Below are 19,454 nucleotides of genomic sequence, written 5' to 3'. Positions count from 1 at the left end.
ATTTTTTCCCTGTTGGCATTCAATAACTATTGATTGGCTGGTTGATGGATAGGTGGCATGCCTTCTCAGCCCTGCTAAGATGTTGAGGGGCTTGACATCTGTCCATTTCAGAGCTGTCTGTTTCTCCAAGGTTTGCAGCGCACACTTTGTCAATAATCTTTCAGTCTTGCTTGGTTTTAGGTCAATGTTTGGCGATGCATTGCAGATCTGTATTCCATTACTGTGCTGCTGTCCATAAAAATCTTTCTTGCGTAGCATTTCTTTGACAGCCATTCACCACTGAAATGTCATCCCTGCCGTTGGCAATATTTATGGAATATCACAGGAGCAGCACACTCTATCTATTAATCCCTAAAGAGTAAGAGATTCTGGATTAGATGCAGTTCCAAAAAGTTTACTATAAATTTAGGAAGAGAGAAGGCATTTATTATTCAAGCAACTAAGAAAGGGAGGGAGGAGAATAAATGGATGGCGAAGAACATTTATCTCTATGTGAGCTCATTTGATTGATAACATCAGTTAAGCCTTCAGATAAGAAAGATATCCACTAATTAACTTTTTTCTTATTAAAAGCCATACTTCATTTTGCAGAGAACTGTGCGACAGGTCAAAGAGGAACAAGTGAGGAAAATGGCTGTCTCTGGTTGGCTATTTGCACACTGATGAAAACTGATCCTTTACCCTGGTGACACTTAATGGTTTAGAAATAGATGAACATCTTTCCCTTATATCTTCATGGACTCATTCTGAAATCACCTCCTGGATAATAAAATTTAAACTATTTTCAAAGACCTACTCCAACTTTTCCATTCATGTGAGCTCTGAGACTGCCTCATAAGATGATAATCCTCCAAGGTAGCCATTGCCGTTAACCCTGTACCCAAACCAGAGACCAGTGAAATCAGCTGAGTTTAATTTTGTGAGCTATTCTGAGCCAATGGAGAACTATCACAACGGGTGTTTTTTTTTTCTAATTCTCTACCTGAGTTAGACAAGAACATTATTTAAATTTTTCCTTCAGCTAAAAGAAATTGCTGTATCACTGATTTGGGAGTAACAGAGAGATTATATAGATTGTAAAATAAATATCTCTGAATTGGTAGAATTATACTTTGGAAACTAATAACATGCCTATATTATAGGGGGATTTTATGATCCTCAGGTGACAGTAATTCTTTTCTTAACAGAGAAAAATGCAGCAAATAATGATGGACAAAAGCAGGGTTGTGATAATTGCCTGGAATGTAATAAGAGATCCCTGAATTAGTTTCCCCTCTGTTTAGTGGAACTAAAGCTCCACCTTAAAGCTCTGTAAGAGGGACTCGTGACATGTATACAAAGTACTCTGTACAGAGCATGACATATGGCAGGCACTCCCTAAATGGCAGCAAATATCATTGAAATTCAGGAAGGGATCTGTACAGTAGCTAAGTCCAAGGGAAATAGGACTATTTATGCCAAAATCATACGTGGACAGCCTGGTCACCCAGCCATCTTTCTTTGACTTCCATTCTCTCATCTAAAATGAAACAGCAGTCAGATCAAAGCTGAACTTTCTGGCAAGAATCTGGTGTCTCTGTTTCAGCATTGCTCATTGAAAGAAGAGTTGTATCCAAAGAGAGCTTGCATGTGTGAGACAGGTTTATCTATTGGGAAAATTGAGAAGCCCTGCTTCTAGTCTCAGAAAGATGGAGTCTCTTCACTTCTTCAGAAAGCACAGGATGCTGGCCCGAAGACCCAAGAGCATCTTTGCACATTCTCACTTGTCTAAACAAGCAGCCTCTTAAGACCCTAAAGTCCCAGCTTATAGAACTTATTGATCATTAGCCAGTAAGCATGATTGAAACCAACTGAGACATCGGACAGTCTCTGCATTTCAACTCCCACATATCTAACATTGTAGCATTTTTCTCCAAAGATATGATTGAAATGTAGCTGGCTACTATGGAACTTTGATTGTCTAACAGTCTGTAGACATAGGGAGACTAGGAACAAGAGAGACAGGAGCACAGAGACAGCTTCAAGTCCACAAACCTAGCCAAGCTGCCCATTGACTGGGTCAACAAATCTGTCTTATCCTCAGTATCTCTACGGATCCAGAGCCCCTCCCCCCCCCAAAACACTAGCATAATATATGTGAGCGTGGGCTATAGAACCAAGGACTCAGTTAAAACCACCATTGGACCAATTGCTAAGAAAGGAGAACAAAGAGAAAGAGGAGAAAAAACTCTCTCAAAATTAACTTGCAAACTTAATTTCCAAATTATCTGAACTAACACATCCAACAAAATTAAAATATCAGGACATGTATTTATACAAGTAGAAGTAATTTTATTATGAAAATGTTTTGTTTGTAATATTGGATAGGTTTTTTAAGTATACAGCATTTGACATCTCTATATATTATATTATGATCACCATCAAAAGTCTAGTTTCCTTCCTCCACCATGGCTTCTTTGACCCAATTTCCCACTCCATGTAATCAGGTGAAATTAATTTTATGGAAAGTCTTAAGAAAGATCTTAAGTTATGTTTACCTTGCTCAGGGTGATAATGCACAGCTAATACCCATTTTAAAAGAAAAAATAAATAATATGGGAAATTAAAGTAAACATAAGCATGGATATGAAAAGAAACCAATTGCAATTGAAAAATATAGCCTCTGGTATAAAATCTGAATCAGTGAGATAACATCTACCCTGGGTGCAGCTGAAGAAATAATTACTGAATTGAAGATAACAATGTCTGTTTATGAAAAACCTATAGCAAACATTATTCTTAGTGCAGAAACTGCTGGTATTCTCTTTAATGCTGGGAAAAAATAAGGATGCTGCCTCTCTTTCACTGAACACTCTGCCATGATTCAGAACCAATGAAATGATTTCAAATCTAAGATATGTGATGACATCAAAGGGAAAATACAAAACTAGAAAAGACATTAAAAAGTCCTAAATGAATGAAGTGGCATTCTGAGTTCAGGGGAAGGAAAATGGAATAGAAAAATGATAAGTTAATCCATTAAACTTAGTGTAGTGGTCACCTCTGAGAGAAACAAAGAGAGAAATGGACTCAGGAGTGGGCCTCCCTGGTGGCACAAGGGGTTAAGACGCAACATGTGAAGCTATCCGCAGCCTCTGCAGCAGGGAGTTCCATCTCTGGCCAGGGAACTACCCACATGGTGCAGCAGACCTCTCCTGACTCGCCTGCTGCTCCCCTCAGCAGTGTATTTCAGTCGATCTGCCTGTTCTGCTCCCCACTCTGTCTCTGGTGAATCCTTTCACCCCCCACACCTCTGGCCTGTACCCCAGTTCTTGTATGCATAAATAAATAAATCTTTAAAAAGAAAAAAAAGAAATGGACTCAGGAAAACTTCAGCTCTATCCATAAAGACGTACTTCTTTTAAAAATCTATCCCCTTGGAATGCACTCTCATAATTACAGGCTCCTTTGCTCACGAGTGTATTAGGAAGCTGTGGTCATGCAGAGAACTGGATACTTTGCTTGGCTCAGGAAGGTAGTTATGAGACTGAGGCAACTTGACTGCTTATTTGCTCTGTCCTTTAATTTTATGAAGTGAGGAGTCTCCATGACAAACAGGGTAAATATTCTTTACCTGCTGTTTGACTCCCTCGAGGCTTATGCTTTAGAATTAAAAATCATATGGACTATAAATAGCATGAAAGTGAGTATATGATCCAAAGAGATTTTATTGTACCCTCATGGACAAATTGAAGCGATCTTAACCGAACCCAATAAAGTGCTCATTATATAGGCCTTGTTCAATACACCGCCTTCCTAAATGTCCCTGGAACCAGTTTTCACTACACTCTGCCACTGTCTTCATGTCCACCCTTAGCGTCGCAGCAGTGGCTTCTTCTAGCTCGATCCCCCTAAAAACAAACCACCATTTTGTTAATTATGTTATATGCAATCATGGTGGTATGATTTTTTTTAGGATACTATACAATTTTAAAGATATATATTAAATAATTTTAGGTAAAATTTGTATATCAAGTACAAGACTTTATTTGTATTAACTTGAATAAAAACCAAATGTCTAACAGTAGAGGACTCACTGATTAAACCAGAGTATCTAGCATACCCACACATACAAAAAAGTCTCAAGTATGGACAAACGTGAGGCTTTCATACACGAAGGTAGTCACCATACAAGAGTCATCATGTTATTCACTGCAATTGACTATGGTTTTTAAATATTTTATAATTTTAAATTTTTTAAAGATTTATTTATTCATGCATCCAAGAGCTGGAGTACAGGCCAGCGGTGCGGGGGGTGAGAGGAATCACCAGAGATAGAGTGGGGAGCAGAACAGGCAGACTGACAGAAACACACTGCTGAGGGGAGCAGCAGGTGAGGCAGGAGAGGTCTGCTGTGCCATGTGGGTCAGTTCCTTGGCTGGCCAGGGATCAAACTCGTGCTGCAGTGGCTGCGGATAGCTTCATAGTACTGCGTCTTCACCCCTTGTGCCACCAGGGAGGCCCTAATTTCAAATTTTTAATAAAAATTATACACCTGAACCAAAATGAAAATACCAAAGTATCAGCTGGGCTCCATGCCATTAACAGAAACCCTTCCACTCACCAGCCTCAAAGTGTGAATTAAACCCACAAATACCCAAAGTCCAGCCTATGCACTGGCAAACCTGGGGAAGGGCAGGGAATGGTTGGCCAGACAAGACAGTCTGTGTCTCTGCTCTTCAAGGACACTTTGTTCATATCCTTGTCACCCAAACATCTCTGTGGTGTCTGTGGCATCCTCATATTGACTTATTTCACTATTTGAATTTCTCCTCCCAGAAAAGATATCAAGTAGCATCTAGTTAAATGATAGAATTATGTAACAAGAATAAAGTTAAGGTTATTTATTTATTGTGCCTGGTGGCACAACCTGTGAAGGTTGTCCGCAGCCTCTGCAGCAAAGGTTCGATCCCCAGCCGGCCAGGGAGCTGACCCACATGTGCAGCAGACCTCTCCAGCCTCACCTGCTGCTCCCCTCAGCAATGTATTTCAGTCAATCTGCCTGTTCTATTCCCCACTCTGTCTCTGGTGAATCCTCTCACCCCACACACCTCTGGCCTGTAACCCAGTTCTTGCATGCATAAATAATCTCTTTTTTAAAAAAAGAATAAAGTTAAAGTGCGCTAGGTCAGATTATTCCATCAGCTATAACAAATACATCCCAAAATCTTAGTGGCCAAACACAATACAAGTTTGCTTTTCATTCATCTCCTAGTCCCTCCACGTGTTCCTAGTGGAAAAGCTCTCCTCCAAGCAGCAATTCAGGGCTATGTTTCCTTCCATCTTAAACAAGGTTTCCAAAGTTGCTGTGCTGATCTGCACCAAAGTATATGAGGGGAAAGAGCATGGACAACCTCTCATCAGTAGGTTTTTGGGTTTTTTTGTGTGTGTGCAAGCTGCTGACAGTAGCTTTATTCATAATAGCTCAAAATTGGAAATAACATAAATGACCATCAATGGGAAAATGGAAAACAAATTGTGTTATCACGCAATAGTTTACTATTCATCAGTAGTTTTTTGAGTCAGGCCTAAAAGCAACGCACACCCTGTCTGTCCATGTAACATGAGCCTAAGTGGAGCTCAGCAAGAAGAAAAGATAAGCGTGGTGCTCAGTTAGAATTTTCTGCCACCAACAGAAATCTTGTTGCAAAGGAAGAGATAATGTTGTACCAGAAAAACTAGACCAGTAGTAGTAATAAATGACTAAGCTAAAGAACTGGAGAAAAAATGGTTAAATTACACAATTACTGTTTTGTTTTGGATAGAGTTCTCCAAAGAAACAGAATCAATAGGATAACTGCAGGTGGAGAGAAAGAAATGTATTATAAGAAATTAGTTCATAGACTATGAAGGCTTCAGGTCCAAAATACGTAGAGTGGGATGCCAGGTAGGAGACCCAGGACACCTAGTGTCCCAGGTTGTGTCTAAAGGCAATCTGCTGCAGAACCAGGAAGAGCCAGTGTTACAGATGAAGTTCAAGGGGAGTCTTGAGAATTTCCTGTTCCTCAAAAAGGTCAGTCTTTGGGGGCCTCCACAGTGGCGCAGCGGTTGAGCGCTGGGTTGCGAAGCTGCCCTCAAACTCTGAAGCGCCGGTTCAATCCCCGGCCACCAGGTGAGGGTCCCACATGGCACTCAGACCTCTCCTGCCGCCCACTACTCCCCTCAGCAGTGTACTTTGTCTATCTGCCTGTTCTGCTCTCCGCTCTGGCTCTGGTGAATTCTCTCACCCTCCCGTGCTTCTGACTGTACCCAGTGCTTGTATAAATAAATAAATAAATAAATCTTAAAAAAAAAAAAAAAGTAAATCTTTGGTTCTATAAAGGTCTTCAACTGATCAGATGAGGCCCACCCACATAATGGAGGACAATTTGTTTTACTCATAGTCCATTGGTTTAAATGTTAATCTCACCCAAAACACCCTCACAGAAACACCCAGAAACAATGTTTGACTAAATATCTGAACACCCCATGGCTCAGTCAAGTTGACACATAAAATTAATCATATTTTTTCTGATAATCAGTGTATATATAGTTAAGAGCAAGGGTTTGGAAGCAGTAGGCCTGAGTCTGAATCCTGTTCTGCTCCTAATTAAGAAATAACTTAATTATCACCATGCCTCAACTTCCCCTTTTCAAAATAAGGATACTAGTAGTTTGTGGTAAGCATTAAGGGAATGCATGGGGCACTCTCAGCAGTGTCCTAAGAGTTGTGGAGCTCTTTTTCCCAGTAGATCTTACACTCAGGCTTGAATGGAGTACATATGGGAGTGCATGCTTTGGGCTGAAAAGGGCAAAAGGATGACCAAATCACTCTTGTGAAAAGCAAACAATGTGGTAAGAAGGGGTGTGCCTATGCTCTCTTTGAAGATCCCTAGTATTGTGGGGAGTCTCAGGCTTTCACTTGGCCAGTTCATGGAGGCCCAATGCAATCACCATAATTCAGACTTGAACCCTAATCCCCACAGTTAACCATAGAGTGCCCCTCCTACCTTGCTTGTTCATCCTAGTTATCTATTGCTTAATAGTGCACAACCAAACATCCCCCAAACTTAGTAATATAGAACAGCAAGCATTGATTACAGCTCATTTATAGGACAGTTCCCTTGATCTGGCCCAGGCTCTGCTTTATGACTGGGCTCTCCAGTGCACCCACGTTCAGCTGGAAGGAGACTGGAGCTCCCTGGTATGAGATGGCCTCACTCACATGTCTAGAGGGTGGGAGGATGTCAGTTGGGTGGTAGGTGTGATGGGTTGTATGTTTTTCCTCATTTAATAGGCTACCCCTGGCTTGCCCATGTGGCACATAGGCATGGTGTCAAGAGAAAGAAGAGACGCCACAAGTCCTCTTGAGGACTAAGCTCATCATTTCTACCACAGTCATTCCATCAAAGCAAGCTGGAAGGCCAGCCAGAAGCAAGGGAGGGGGAAAGGCACTTCACCTCTTCAAGGAAGGAGCAAGAAAAATCACACTTTAAGGGCATGGACCCAAGAGAGCAGTGGGCTGGGGACATGTTGGCCACAAAATATACCCCTGAGTCCTGTCACTTGCCTCTCTTTGACCTTCATTAGAAAGTAGCTAGTTAAGTAGTCTTTATCTGCTCCTCAACCCTATAGTCATTTCCACTTCCGAGAGGTATATGGGTTATTCTAGAGGCAAGGAACTACAAAGCATTTTCAAGAAAGTGACCAAATGAAATGGACTTAGAAAAAGATTTTCCTAATGTTCAAGGGAGCATGCATGTTTGCCAGAGACCATCAGGAGGGCAGGAGAGAGGGGAGGGCACTCAAGGCAGTGGGAACAGAGCATACGAAGGCCCAGGGGTGTGAAAAGATGTGGTGTCATGAACAATTATAGGGCGCCTCCACTCATTGCTTATAATTAATTAGTGTTGCCTAATTTAGCAATGAAAAGTTTCTTCCCAAATGTTCCTCCAGAGAGTCCAGGACATTCATCTCCCTACTTAAAGGCCAAAATTAAGGCCATGGAGACACTGTTCAAAGGCTTTAATTTGTTCAAGCCAGTGCACATACATTTGTCCTCTAACCTTTCGTGAGGGCAGGGACGGGAGGGTAGTCAGCCTCGGACCTGGCCCAGTCACCTTCTCACTGTACACCTTTGGGCAAGCTGCTCTGAGACTCAGCTTTGACATCTGTGAAATACAGCAGTATCTGCTCATGGCTTCTTGTGAGGAGCAAAAGGATGAGGCAAGAGAAACCCCAGGCATAGCTCCTGGGCATGATCACTGCCCCATAACTGGCAGATGGCACTTCATCATCCTCCTTAGTCATGGAGAGCTAAGTTCCCTCATCCTACAGCTTCCCTCGGTACACCTGGGTTCTTCACAGGTGTCTGAAAAGAACTGACTATTCCAGGAAAGGCCTCATTGCACATTTCAGGTTTCAGAAAGGAGATCTTGACAGGGCTACTATTAAATCTGTGCTTCATCAAATTAGACATGGCACTGATTTTTAAACTTTCATTTAAATTTTTTTTAGCAAGAACCAAATAACAAGGCAAGTCAAATTTAATCAATATCCTCTGACGTTTCATTTTAACACATATATATGCATATATATACTTTATATATGTGTATATATGCATATGTGTGTCTATATACAAAGTATATTATGTACTTTATGTGTATAAAATACTTTATAGAGTATTTTGCTAATTTACTATATTTACTACTATTCTAAAAGTATATACATTTTATATAAGTATATATTTACATATATAATATATGGATATGTAATATAAAAATATAGAAGTGGATGAGTAAAAGCATAACAGTAGCTATAAGTAGAAGTACATATTTAAATATATACATTTAAAGTATATTTCAAAATAAAACTTGTATATATTTCATTATATATGGATAACATACATATAAGCACTTCCATGTTGTTTTTCAGAATTTTATTTTGCATTTTCTTCAGTACTTGGAAGAGGAAGGTAGTCCTGAAGGCCACACCCGTGATACACTCTCCCACCAAGTGAAAGCATAATTTAGCACCTTCTCGAAAATCTCAGATGTGATTGGTGGTTTGCTCAGAACTATAGTTGCATAGATCATTTACCACAGGGCACTTCTTCAGTAACTACCAAGTTTACTTGGACATAATATACAGATTTCATCTTGTTCCAAAGGGAATCTGGAGCCCAGGAGATACATAGCCTTAAAGGAGGCAGGAGTTACATTTTCCCATATAGAGAATAAAAATATACTGTGTGTATACATGTACTTTTTTAAATCCTTGGATGTGATGTTTGAAGGGCTGGCACAACAGATTTTCTTGTCCCCGAGGGGAGATCCCAAACAGGACGTTACGACTCAATACCGTAAAAATCAAAACTCCCTGGGACTGTGTGGCTGATGATCCCCTCAGCCCCATAACTTTCTGTACACCAGCCTGAACAGAGCCAGAGCGGACAAGTCAGCCCTCAGCCGTGTCCCTTTGGCAGGCCATGCTCTCATTTCTTCCAGCACATTTGGTAATGTGACCTGTGTAATCTCGTAGCTGCTTCTCAGACCATTAAAATAGACTTTTGAGGGTTGGAGCCAATACTTACAGATGACTTCTAGCATGGAATCTCCCACTTCTGGAATGCTGTTTGAGGTTAAAATATATCATGCTTATTAACTGCTTTGATTCTCTTGAATCTATCTATCTCTGGTTAACAAACTATCCTAAAACTTAGTGGTTCCAGAAAGAATGAGCATTTATTAGCTTGCAGTCCTGTAACCTGGGCAGGGGAGTCTGTCTCTGTGCTTATGCTACTGACAGGGGGAAGGGGGTGGAGGAGCAAGGATGGGAAGTCTTGGCTAGGCCTGGAGGGAGGTGGTTCCCTTTCACATTGCCCCACCCCACCCCCAGATGTTGGGGGTCTCAATAGAGGTTTCAGGTCTCTCTCTCCATAGTCTTGTGCATTCTTGAGCCAGTCCCTCTGATTGGAGCCTAGCACTAGTGGATGAACCTGAAAGCTGCCAAACCTCTAAGAAGTGGGGTATCATCTTTCTAGTGTCATTTTGGAGAGGTGAGGGGTTCAGAGAATAGGGTCCTGCGTTACCTCTGAAAAAATTTCACCACCGTTCCCCTTTCAGCGGGACACGTTGAGTATCCCCATGAGTATCCCCATGAGACTTTTGGTTATATCCAAAAAGAGGTTCATTATATTAAAAAAGGAAAGAAGCAGCAGCTTGCACAGAAAGAAGCAGGCAGGAAGAGCTGCTGCTGCTACTGCTTTGCAAAGGGAAAAGGTTTGTGAAAAGAAACACCTGCACTGTCACAGGAGAGCAGGAGAGCTGCCTCTTGCCAGTGCAGAAATTGCACTGATACGTGTTCTTCTTTTGGGGGAGGTGTTCATTCCTTGTGGCATAGTTATTTGTTGTTAAATTAATAACTTCTAGGGAGTGACTAGGTTGATTTATAAGGACCAGTGATTGTAATGGCCTCCATTTCCATATCCCCACCTATGGCCTGCAACTCCAGATAATTCCTGTAGCAGTCTGATACTCACTGCCTTAGGATTTTTTTATTTCTATAGGTGGTTTAACAACCATGTTAATCATTTCTGCCCCCATGTCCAGTTTCTTGTCTTCTGACACCTCCATCCTAAATTTTCTACTCAGCCTCTACCACTTCCACTGCATTCTATGGGTCAAGGCAAGTCACCAGCCCAGTCAATTCCAGGGGAAAGAATCCTTTGGAATCCTTTGGTATAAGGGAAAAGTGAGCAAGCAGAAGGGAAAAAAATTAATGGAATTACAATATCTGTGCAGAGAACATTCTAGAACAGGAACCCTAGGAAGTCTTTGCTGGGAATTGCAGTACAAATCTGGGAAAGATTACCTAATGAGTGCCTGGAGTTCTTCATCTCCTCAGTCTTAAAGGTTCTGTGGGCCCCTTGAAAGTATATGCAAATTGTTCCCAGTGTATGCTTTTTTATTCTGGAAGAAGGTGGGAATCTATACCATTCAAAACATCCTCAAAGGAGGCTATGTTCCCAAAAACGGTTAAGTAGCCCTCATCCCATAACTGATAGTGGCTTTACTAACACCCTATTGATGAGCCAGCCTGGAAATAAGCCCAGCACACAATTCTATGCTTCGAAAAATGAGAGCTGTTCCAACAAGCTCTGCCTCTGATTATGTTTCATTCTCTCCAGAAAGCTCTAAGTGTGGTTTCTGCAGGAAGGAACTTCAATTTTTAAGGTAAAGATCAAATATCAAGGTTAAACATGTTCTGAGAAACCTCTTTGTGGTGGAGACAAGCCAAGATCAAGACAACAACAGAAAGAAGAGAAGGAGATTTTGGGACATACAATGGAAATCAGGTGGCCCATGAACTGGCTCTGGGGCAGCTGCACCATAGAAAAGCTCTAAAATGCTTCCAGTGGATGGAATTTAAGGAAACACCTAAAAAGTCTTTTGACCCTGAATCTGTCTTATATTTCTCTCTGCAGCCACGGGACCCGCTGTGCAGGAGAAGTTTCTGCTGCAGCCAACAACAACATCTGTGGGGTGGGAGTGGCTTACAACTCCAAGGTCGCAGGTATGTTGTGGGTCAGTGCCGCACAGCAGGTGCCTGCGGAGCAGCCAGCCCCAGAGCCCTCATACTTGGGTATCCAGCCTGGCCAGGGCCCCACAGAAATTCCCAGTGGAGCAGAACTTAAATTAGTAGATTTAGGAAAAGTGAAAACTTTTTTTGAAAGTATCAATGGTGTGGGCCTCCCCGGTGGCGCAGCGGTTGAGCGCTGGGTTGCGAAGCTGCCCGCAGCCTCTGCGGCGCCGGTTCGATCCCCGGCTGCTCCCCGGCCACCAGAGGAGGGTCCCACATGGCGCGCAGACCTCTCCTGCCGCCCGCTGCTCCCCTCAGCAGTGTACTTCGGTCCTTCTGCCTGCTCTGCTCCCCGCTCTGGCTCTGGTGAATTCTCTCACCCTCCCGTGCTTCTGACTGTACCCAGTGCTTATATAAACAAAACAAATAAACAAATAAATAAATAAAATATTAAAAAAAAAAAGTATCATTGGTGTCTCAAGACGCCAGAGGATCCTTGGTGTCTGGCAGAAACAAATTTCAGGAAGCATCAGAATAAGCCAGCAAATATGTTTATTAGAAATCAACAGGCCAGAACGCTGTAAGAGGCTGTTTCAGAAAGCTGGAGAGCAAGCAGCAAGGAGGCCATGAAGTAGTGTTACCAGGCAGAATGAGGGCCACCCCCTGGATTCCCAAACCTGCATGCTATAAATGTGTTCTGCCATCCACTGCATAAAGACAAAACATACTCTAGTGCACAAGACCTTCGACAGAAAAGAACTTTAATACAATTAGTTGTAATGGAGAGAAGAGAAAGAATATAGTTAAAATAGTTTCCAATTAAACACCGAAAGTTACACATCCCCTCATGGGTAAATGCCCATGCCAAACAGGGTTTGCCCAAAGCAGGGCCACGGGTCTAAGGCACCTTCTGGTGGGGACCCGTAGATAAGGGGCAGAAGGGGCCAGGCAAGTCTAGAAGGAAAAGAACCAAATCAAAATACAAGCCAAGATAAAGACTGCCATAGTCAGCCTCCCCACGGGTCTCTCACCCACTTTCTGTTTCTTTCAAGTGTCTCCTTCCATGTCTCCCAAGTCCCTGGTGCAATTCCCAGGCAAGCACAGCTCCTTCTTCACACGTCTCTTTGCTCGACATGCCTCCTCCAGGTCTTTTGAAACTGAATCTAACCTGTCCTCTAGGTCTTCTTCCAAGCCTCCTTCTTCTTCCTAAGTCCTTCTGCTAGTCTCCTCTATCTTCTCTCTGCTCAGCAACACCCTTCCTTCTGTGGATATCAGTATGTTACAGTGGTAAGGTTATTTTAAGGACTTTTTTCTTTTGGGCATGGAGGGGTCCCTCTTAATCATGCATACCCTGCTCCCATTGTCTCAACTCCTGGATTAATTGGAACTAGCCCTCACTCCTTGTTTTCAAGTCAGGGGAAACTGTAGTTGAAAGACTCTTCATAGGCCTCCCAGACCTGCCAAGCCTTATCTGAAAAAAAGTGAGAGACTCAGCGGGCCTGTGGGTTGACAGAAATGCAGCTGCGCTCCTCTGGGGGAGAGTGTGAGGGCCCTTTTCTATCCCCAGCAATATCACTAAACATTTAAACTCTTTACTTGAGGGTAATAGAGAGAAAAGGGCACAGATAGTTAGCCATAGCTCAATGAATTTTTGCAAACTGATCGTACCCAGGAACCATCAAGAAAGAAAACATGGGCCTCCCTGGTGGTGCAGGGGTTAAAGTCTCAATGCTATCAAGCTATAGCCAGTCATTGCAGCATGAGTTCGATCCCTGCTAGGGAGCTACCCACATGGTACAACAGACCTCTCCTGTCTTGCCCACTGTTCCCCTCAGCAGTTTATTTCAGTAGCTCTCCCTGTTCTGCTCCCCACTCTGTCTCTGGTGAAACCTCTCACACCCCCCCCACCCCATAACCTAGTTCTTGTATGCATAAACAAATAAAAAAAGAAAGAAAATATTACCATCCCCCCGCAAAGCTCTTCTCATACCCCCTCTCAGTTACTACCCAGACACGAGAATAACCACCATCCTGACTTCTAACAGCAAAAAGTGATTATTGCCGATTTTAAACTTTATATAAATGGATCTGTACAGTCTGTACTCTTTTGTGTCAACATCAATTAGCATTTTAATGATATTCAAATAAAGACTGTACAATATAAGGAGGTGTGTACAAATTATCGAAAACATATTCAGAGCTGCTCAGAACATTTTAGGGTTTTTATATTGTGTGTGTGGTTTTTTGTGCACAATGCAGCTCATAATTAGGAAAAGTAGTCTACCTAGAACATTATTATTATGTTCCATAGGGAGGATATTTAACTCATTTCTCTTTCTGGAGGTTTTAGAAAGGAGAGTAGCGGGTCCCTGGAAATTTAGAAATCTACTCCTCCCTCAGAAAATAGAGGGAATAAGAGAATAAGAGGAGGGGTTCATACTGAGCTGCTTCTGGCTCATTCCACATTTTGCATCAAATTCTTTCTTAATTTATTCAGGCTGAGTCACCCAACCTTGTTTTTCTTTTTTTTACAATTGTCTTGATATTTTTTTCCTGGCGATTTAATGGAACCATAAACATACTTTGTGCTGACACTTGCATTTCCAGAGACCTAAATAAAGCAAAAGCAACTCATACAAACCTGCCATTAACCTCTCTCAACACTGTTTGCTAAGAGGCTTGCCTGTGCTGCCTGGGTACTGAATTTCACAAAAGAATAAATACATCTGGAGCTTCTGAAATGTAAATAGAGACACTTTGCCCCTGGAGTTTCAGCTCTCTTTACTTTGTGTGCATCCAAAATCTAGAAGCCATTATGAGCTCAAGGGAGAGTCTCATCAAGTTAATATTTCAGCAGCCAGGTTCATACCTCGGGTGGTATCAGACACAAGGTGGGGTCTCTATTCACAGAACAGAACTGAACCATTCAAACTTGGATTTCACATTCAAGAGAGAAGAGAAAGAATATAGTTAAAATAGTTTCCAATTAAACACCGAAAGTTACACATCCCCTCATGGGTAAATGCCCATGCCAAACAGGGTTTGCCCAAATCAGGGCCACGGGTCTAAGGCACCTTCTGGTGGGGACCCATAGATAAGGGGCAGAAGGGGCCAGTGATTTTCACAGTGATTTTCTCAAAATGGATGTGAAGATTCTGCATGCCAAAGTAACTATTTTTTCCAGCAGGGATTCTTAGGACTATTGCCTGTGAAAATTAAGTGTTAGTGTTGTAGAGCAACCCCGATACAAAACGGGGTGCCTGACTGTGGGTCCTCACCCGCGCGCTTAAAAGGACTTATCAATGCTCTACTGCAGGCACACACGAAAGGTTAATAAAAAAGGTTTATTTACAAGGGAAGGGGAAATGAGGAAATGTACAGCTCTGGGAGAAAAGTGGGAGACAAAGTTTTAAATGCGTCCTACCCGATCCGCCGATCAGGAATCCCAAAATGGCGCTCTCAGAGTTGGCCGCCAGCCAGGAGCGGTGAAGCCAGGAGGCGAGCGATCCGAGCCAGCCAGCCCAAGGCCCACGTGTTTGGTTTTTTATATCCAACCTGGCTGCCCAACTCCACCCTCAGGTCCCAGCCACCCTCCCTTGGTGGTGATGGGATTTGTCTTTCCCAGAGTCTTGATGGCTTTAGTCTGGAGTGGGGGTGGGGTCCACAAAGCCTGTATGGGATTAACTCAGGACATCATTTCCCCCTAACATTAGGAGTTTCTCGTGGTTTTCCAGAGGCCCACTGGGGGCCTTTCACCCTCTTCTGTATTTTTCTCTCTTATTAGTTGCACTCTGAAAATATCTGAGCTGCTCATCAAATATAATTAATTCTCCTGCTCTCTTTATTTGGAATCTTTAAAAGTGAAACCAGAGAAAACTTTTGGCTGCAAAGGAGTTTACTGGGAAGATGATCCTGGGAAGCCAGAGGAAGGGAAAGAGGAAGAAAGATACAAAGAAAGGGAAGACACAACGTGTGTGCAGATGAGATGGTGTTCTCACAGGGCTGAGGGACTATAGGGACTCCCCTGAGAATTTCTCCCTGTCCCCCCATGGCAAGGAAGCTGGGGAGCTGATAGACCAACTCCCATCCCTCATTAGTGGGGAGTGACTCCTGGGCCAAGAGCTGTCCAACCTGCCAGTCTCTAGGGTTGAGCAGATCCCTGAGGCAAAACACACCACCCCCTACCCACAAGGGCTGTCACTCAGAAGGTTAGCCTCAATGACCCCAGATCCCAAAAGTCAGTGAATGTAGCCTGATACCTCAAAGACACAACCCTTTTGCTTTGTGAAATCCTGGCAACAACACTTCAAGATTCCAGAAACTAAAACTAGCGCCAGTGGGAAGTATGTCCGACCACACAACGATTCTGAGCTAAGGAGTTTCCTTTCTCCCGTTTCTGCTCCCTTAACACTGGTTTTGCTCCTCTGTAGCCATTCATCTTGGTTCTAAGTATTCAAGGGACAAGAAGCTTTAGTCACGGTCTTGAGTCTTCAGTCCCCAGCTTTCAGCTTCCCCAGCGGGGCAAAAGGAATTCTTCATGAGGAATTCCTGGGGAGTTATACAAGAACTGCCTTGAAAGCAAACTTTCAGGTGCCTCAACCTCACACATTTAGGGGAAACATTTTGTTCTTTCTGCCTGAAAGTTTCGAAAGTTAGATGGGTTCCCCCCACCCCACCCCCATCCACCACCTCCCCACCTCCCCACCTTCCCATCTAATTATTCACTGAAAATGAGCTATGCCCTTCGAGAAAATCCTTCATTGCGGGAGCAGAGTTAAGGAAGTCTAGCGCGCCACCTGGTGACCATTTTTGGTCATTGCTAGTCTCTGGCAGTCCCAAGGTGTTGAGGTCCAGATTGGGAGGCGCTAAGTGATGTCCGAGCTCACTCTTGGGTCTCTTCATCCTAACTCCCAGAAAAAGGCTAAAATGCCATAAACTAGCCAAAAAGAGAAAGGAAAGTGGAGATGAGGGCATAAAATTGATCCTCTGAAGGAAAAAAAACAGAAAAAATCTTTCAATATCTCTCACCTGTGATCTGTTGAATTCTTTTCTAATCATGAATTTTGCTCATTTTTCCATTGGGATTCTTGTCTTTTTCTTGTAGGCTTGTCTTTTTCTTGTAGGCTTTCTGTGCATCCTAGATAGTGTCCTGGTGATCAGTTTTAGTCAGTACAAATATCTTGTCCCCATATTCCCATGTGTCATGCGAGGTGGGGATCCCTTTTACTTCCTTCACATAGTGAATCAATGTTTCTAATACCATCTACCCAAAAATCCATCATGTCCCTTCGATCTGTGATGCCACCTTTGTTGTCTATTCCCATACATATGGTTAGTTCCTACATATCCTGGCTAGTCTCTGGGTAAATACAATTTACAAAACTTAGCCAGAATAAATTATAAAACAGAACCATACTCCTTCCACAACTGGACCTCTGTCTCTGCTCTTTCCTCTGCCCAGAATGCCTCCCCTACACTGTACCTGGCCACTACCTGTCTCCTTCAGCTCTCAGTTTCCCTTTTGCATCCACCACATCACCTTGCACACCAATTCCTCATCTATCCTCCATAAACCATGCTGAATATTTTCTTCCCAGCACTAACTACTGCTGTTACTGCATAATCTTGTGTATGTTTGTTTTATTAATCTTTCCCCACAGGCAGACAACAGTCCCCATGAAAAAGAGAGCTAGTCTGTTTTTCCTCACCCTGGCACCTAGAACAGGCAGGAAGAGAGGGGAAATTACAGCTAGTCAGGCTCCTGAAAAGAAAACACCCTACTATGTAGGTAGATATATATATATATATATATAAATATATATATATATATATATCTCCATATATATATGGATGGCCCAAAAATCTCTGTGCCATTTTGAAGTTTTCGTTAAGTCAAACATCACTGGAAATTTAATAATTTATATTTCCTTACCCACTTTATAGTTTTATAAATATTGAAGAAAGAGATGAAATTCATCTTTCTATTTTGAAAATGCCTTTTTGAAGAAAATAAACTTTAAGAAAACCCAACTCTTTTCTTAATTTTAATTTTTCAATCAACATGTGATATTTTCCCTCAAAGGAATCAAGACAAACAATTTAAGTTGAAAATGTATTATCCACAATTTATAAAACCAAATAAATATTCCACAAATATAAATAATGATCCCTTCAAATGATGCTCCTTGCAAGTTTGTCAAATGTCTATGGCTGAGATTATTGAAATCAAAACTTCACCAAGTCTTTTGAGAAATGCTGTCTCCTGCCTCAGGACCCTTCATGTATCCAATAACTACTGTTAAGTGCCTGCCCCATGCTACAGGTGCTACGTGAGCCTCAAGACAAGACACCTGCCCCCACACAGCTCACTGTCCAAGAGGAGGCTCAGACAGTGAGCAAAGAACAAGAAAATATCACATAATGTTTGCCCACATGAATGAGGGGAGAGACACTAACCAGACTTGGGATTCAGCAAGCGCCTTGGGGGGCAGGATTTTAATGCACCAAGCCTGGGCATCAAGAAACTTCTCAGTGCAATCTTGGTATAGAGCTGGGCCAAGAGGAGATTGGTCTGACCTGCCTTACTTTAGAAGTCAGAGTATCTAGCCATAAGCTTTGAGCTGTGGGGCGCAATCTCCTTCAATCAAGGTTTCCAAAAGAGTTTAAAGACTGCTGTTAACATTGTCAACAAAATCCCTGAAGTTTCTCTACCAGCAAAAAATTGCTTCCTTGTATTTGGCCAATAAAACTCACCATATTTCAGGGAGTTTATACATTTATCTGAGTGTTTAAATTAATCAATAGGGCCTCCCCTGGTGGCGCAGTGGTTGAGCGCTGGGCTGCGAGGCTGCCCGCAGCCTCTGCAGCGCTGGTTTGATCCCCAGCTGCCGGCAAGTGTCCCACACACACACACAAAATATATATATATATATATATATATATATATATATATATATATATGTATATATTAATCAATAGAAGTTGCTTGTTAGCACAAGGATGAACATGTTTTCAGATCCTTCAGACTTAGATCAAACTGAATTTGCACCTTAACCTTCAGACTAATGTGTATGAACATGAAAGGTGGCAATTAGCGACACTGGGGTTTGTAGGCAGATGTACCTTTCCTGGTGTCAGTACATAACAGGAGCAGAGGCAGGAAGGATTTAGCCCACATTCCCTGGCAGGCAGGCAGGGGTTGGAGGACAGTCTCAGGATCTAAAAGAAGGGAGGAGGGAGTCAATCACAGAGTGCCATTGTCATTAATGCAGACTTCAGGCCTGTGGGGGCTGGGATGTGGGGGTATCCCCACCTCACCTCCCCATCAAATCATATTAGGCCGGAACATTTTAGAGATGTGAACACACAGAGTCTAGCTCCCTCGTCTGCCTTATGCCTCTCTCTCTCTCTCTCTCTCTCTCTCTCTCTCTCTCTCTCTCTCTCTCTCTCTCTCCACCTAACTCCTCCAGCTCCTAGAGCATCCAGGGACAGAGGAGAGGCCCTCCCTAAAATCCCTTGGGTCACCCTGAGTCTCTGTCTTGGCTGCTAATCGTGCAATCACTTGCAAAATGTAATACTGTATCTCATTCAATTAATGCATGCCTCATTCCTCACGAGCTTAACAGGATTAAAAGATCATTGGGCACCTGGCCCCTGAATATGAATGAGAGTCCTGATCCCTGTCTGTGGTCACCCTTGCCTCCTTTGATGCTGAAACAGCCTAAAGATTAATAGACATCAGCTCTGCTGCTCTGCGCAGCACCAAGGGAGCCAGGGAGGCCATGGAGAGAGAAAGAAGCAGAGGGACAAATCTGCAGAGAGGGCACAGGGCACCTCTGATGCACCAAGTGCTGCTG

At 42.7% G+C, this 19,454-nt stretch overlaps 1 protein-coding gene across 1 annotated transcript in view; it reads left to right on the top strand.

The window, feature by feature from the left end:
• PCSK2 (proprotein convertase subtilisin/kexin type 2) overlaps nt 1-19,454 on the top strand; it is a 244,172-nt gene that overhangs the window by 185,536 nt on the left and 39,182 nt on the right. Inside the window, exon 7 of the mRNA XM_037494323.2 lies at nt 11,504-11,592. Within this exon, the coding sequence (XP_037350220.1) occupies nt 11,504-11,592 (89 nt within the window). The remainder of the gene's footprint in view (nt 1-11,503; nt 11,593-19,454) is intronic.

This window comes from Talpa occidentalis, unplaced genomic scaffold (genome assembly GCF_014898055.3).
Source record: "Talpa occidentalis isolate TD23 unplaced genomic scaffold, MPIMG_talOcc4v2.1 talOcc4.10, whole genome shotgun sequence".
Lineage (NCBI taxonomy): Eukaryota > Metazoa > Chordata > Mammalia > Eulipotyphla > Talpidae > Talpa > Talpa occidentalis.
The sequence above is the reverse complement of the archived record's forward strand: the minus strand, read 5'-3'. Positions and strand labels throughout refer to the sequence as shown.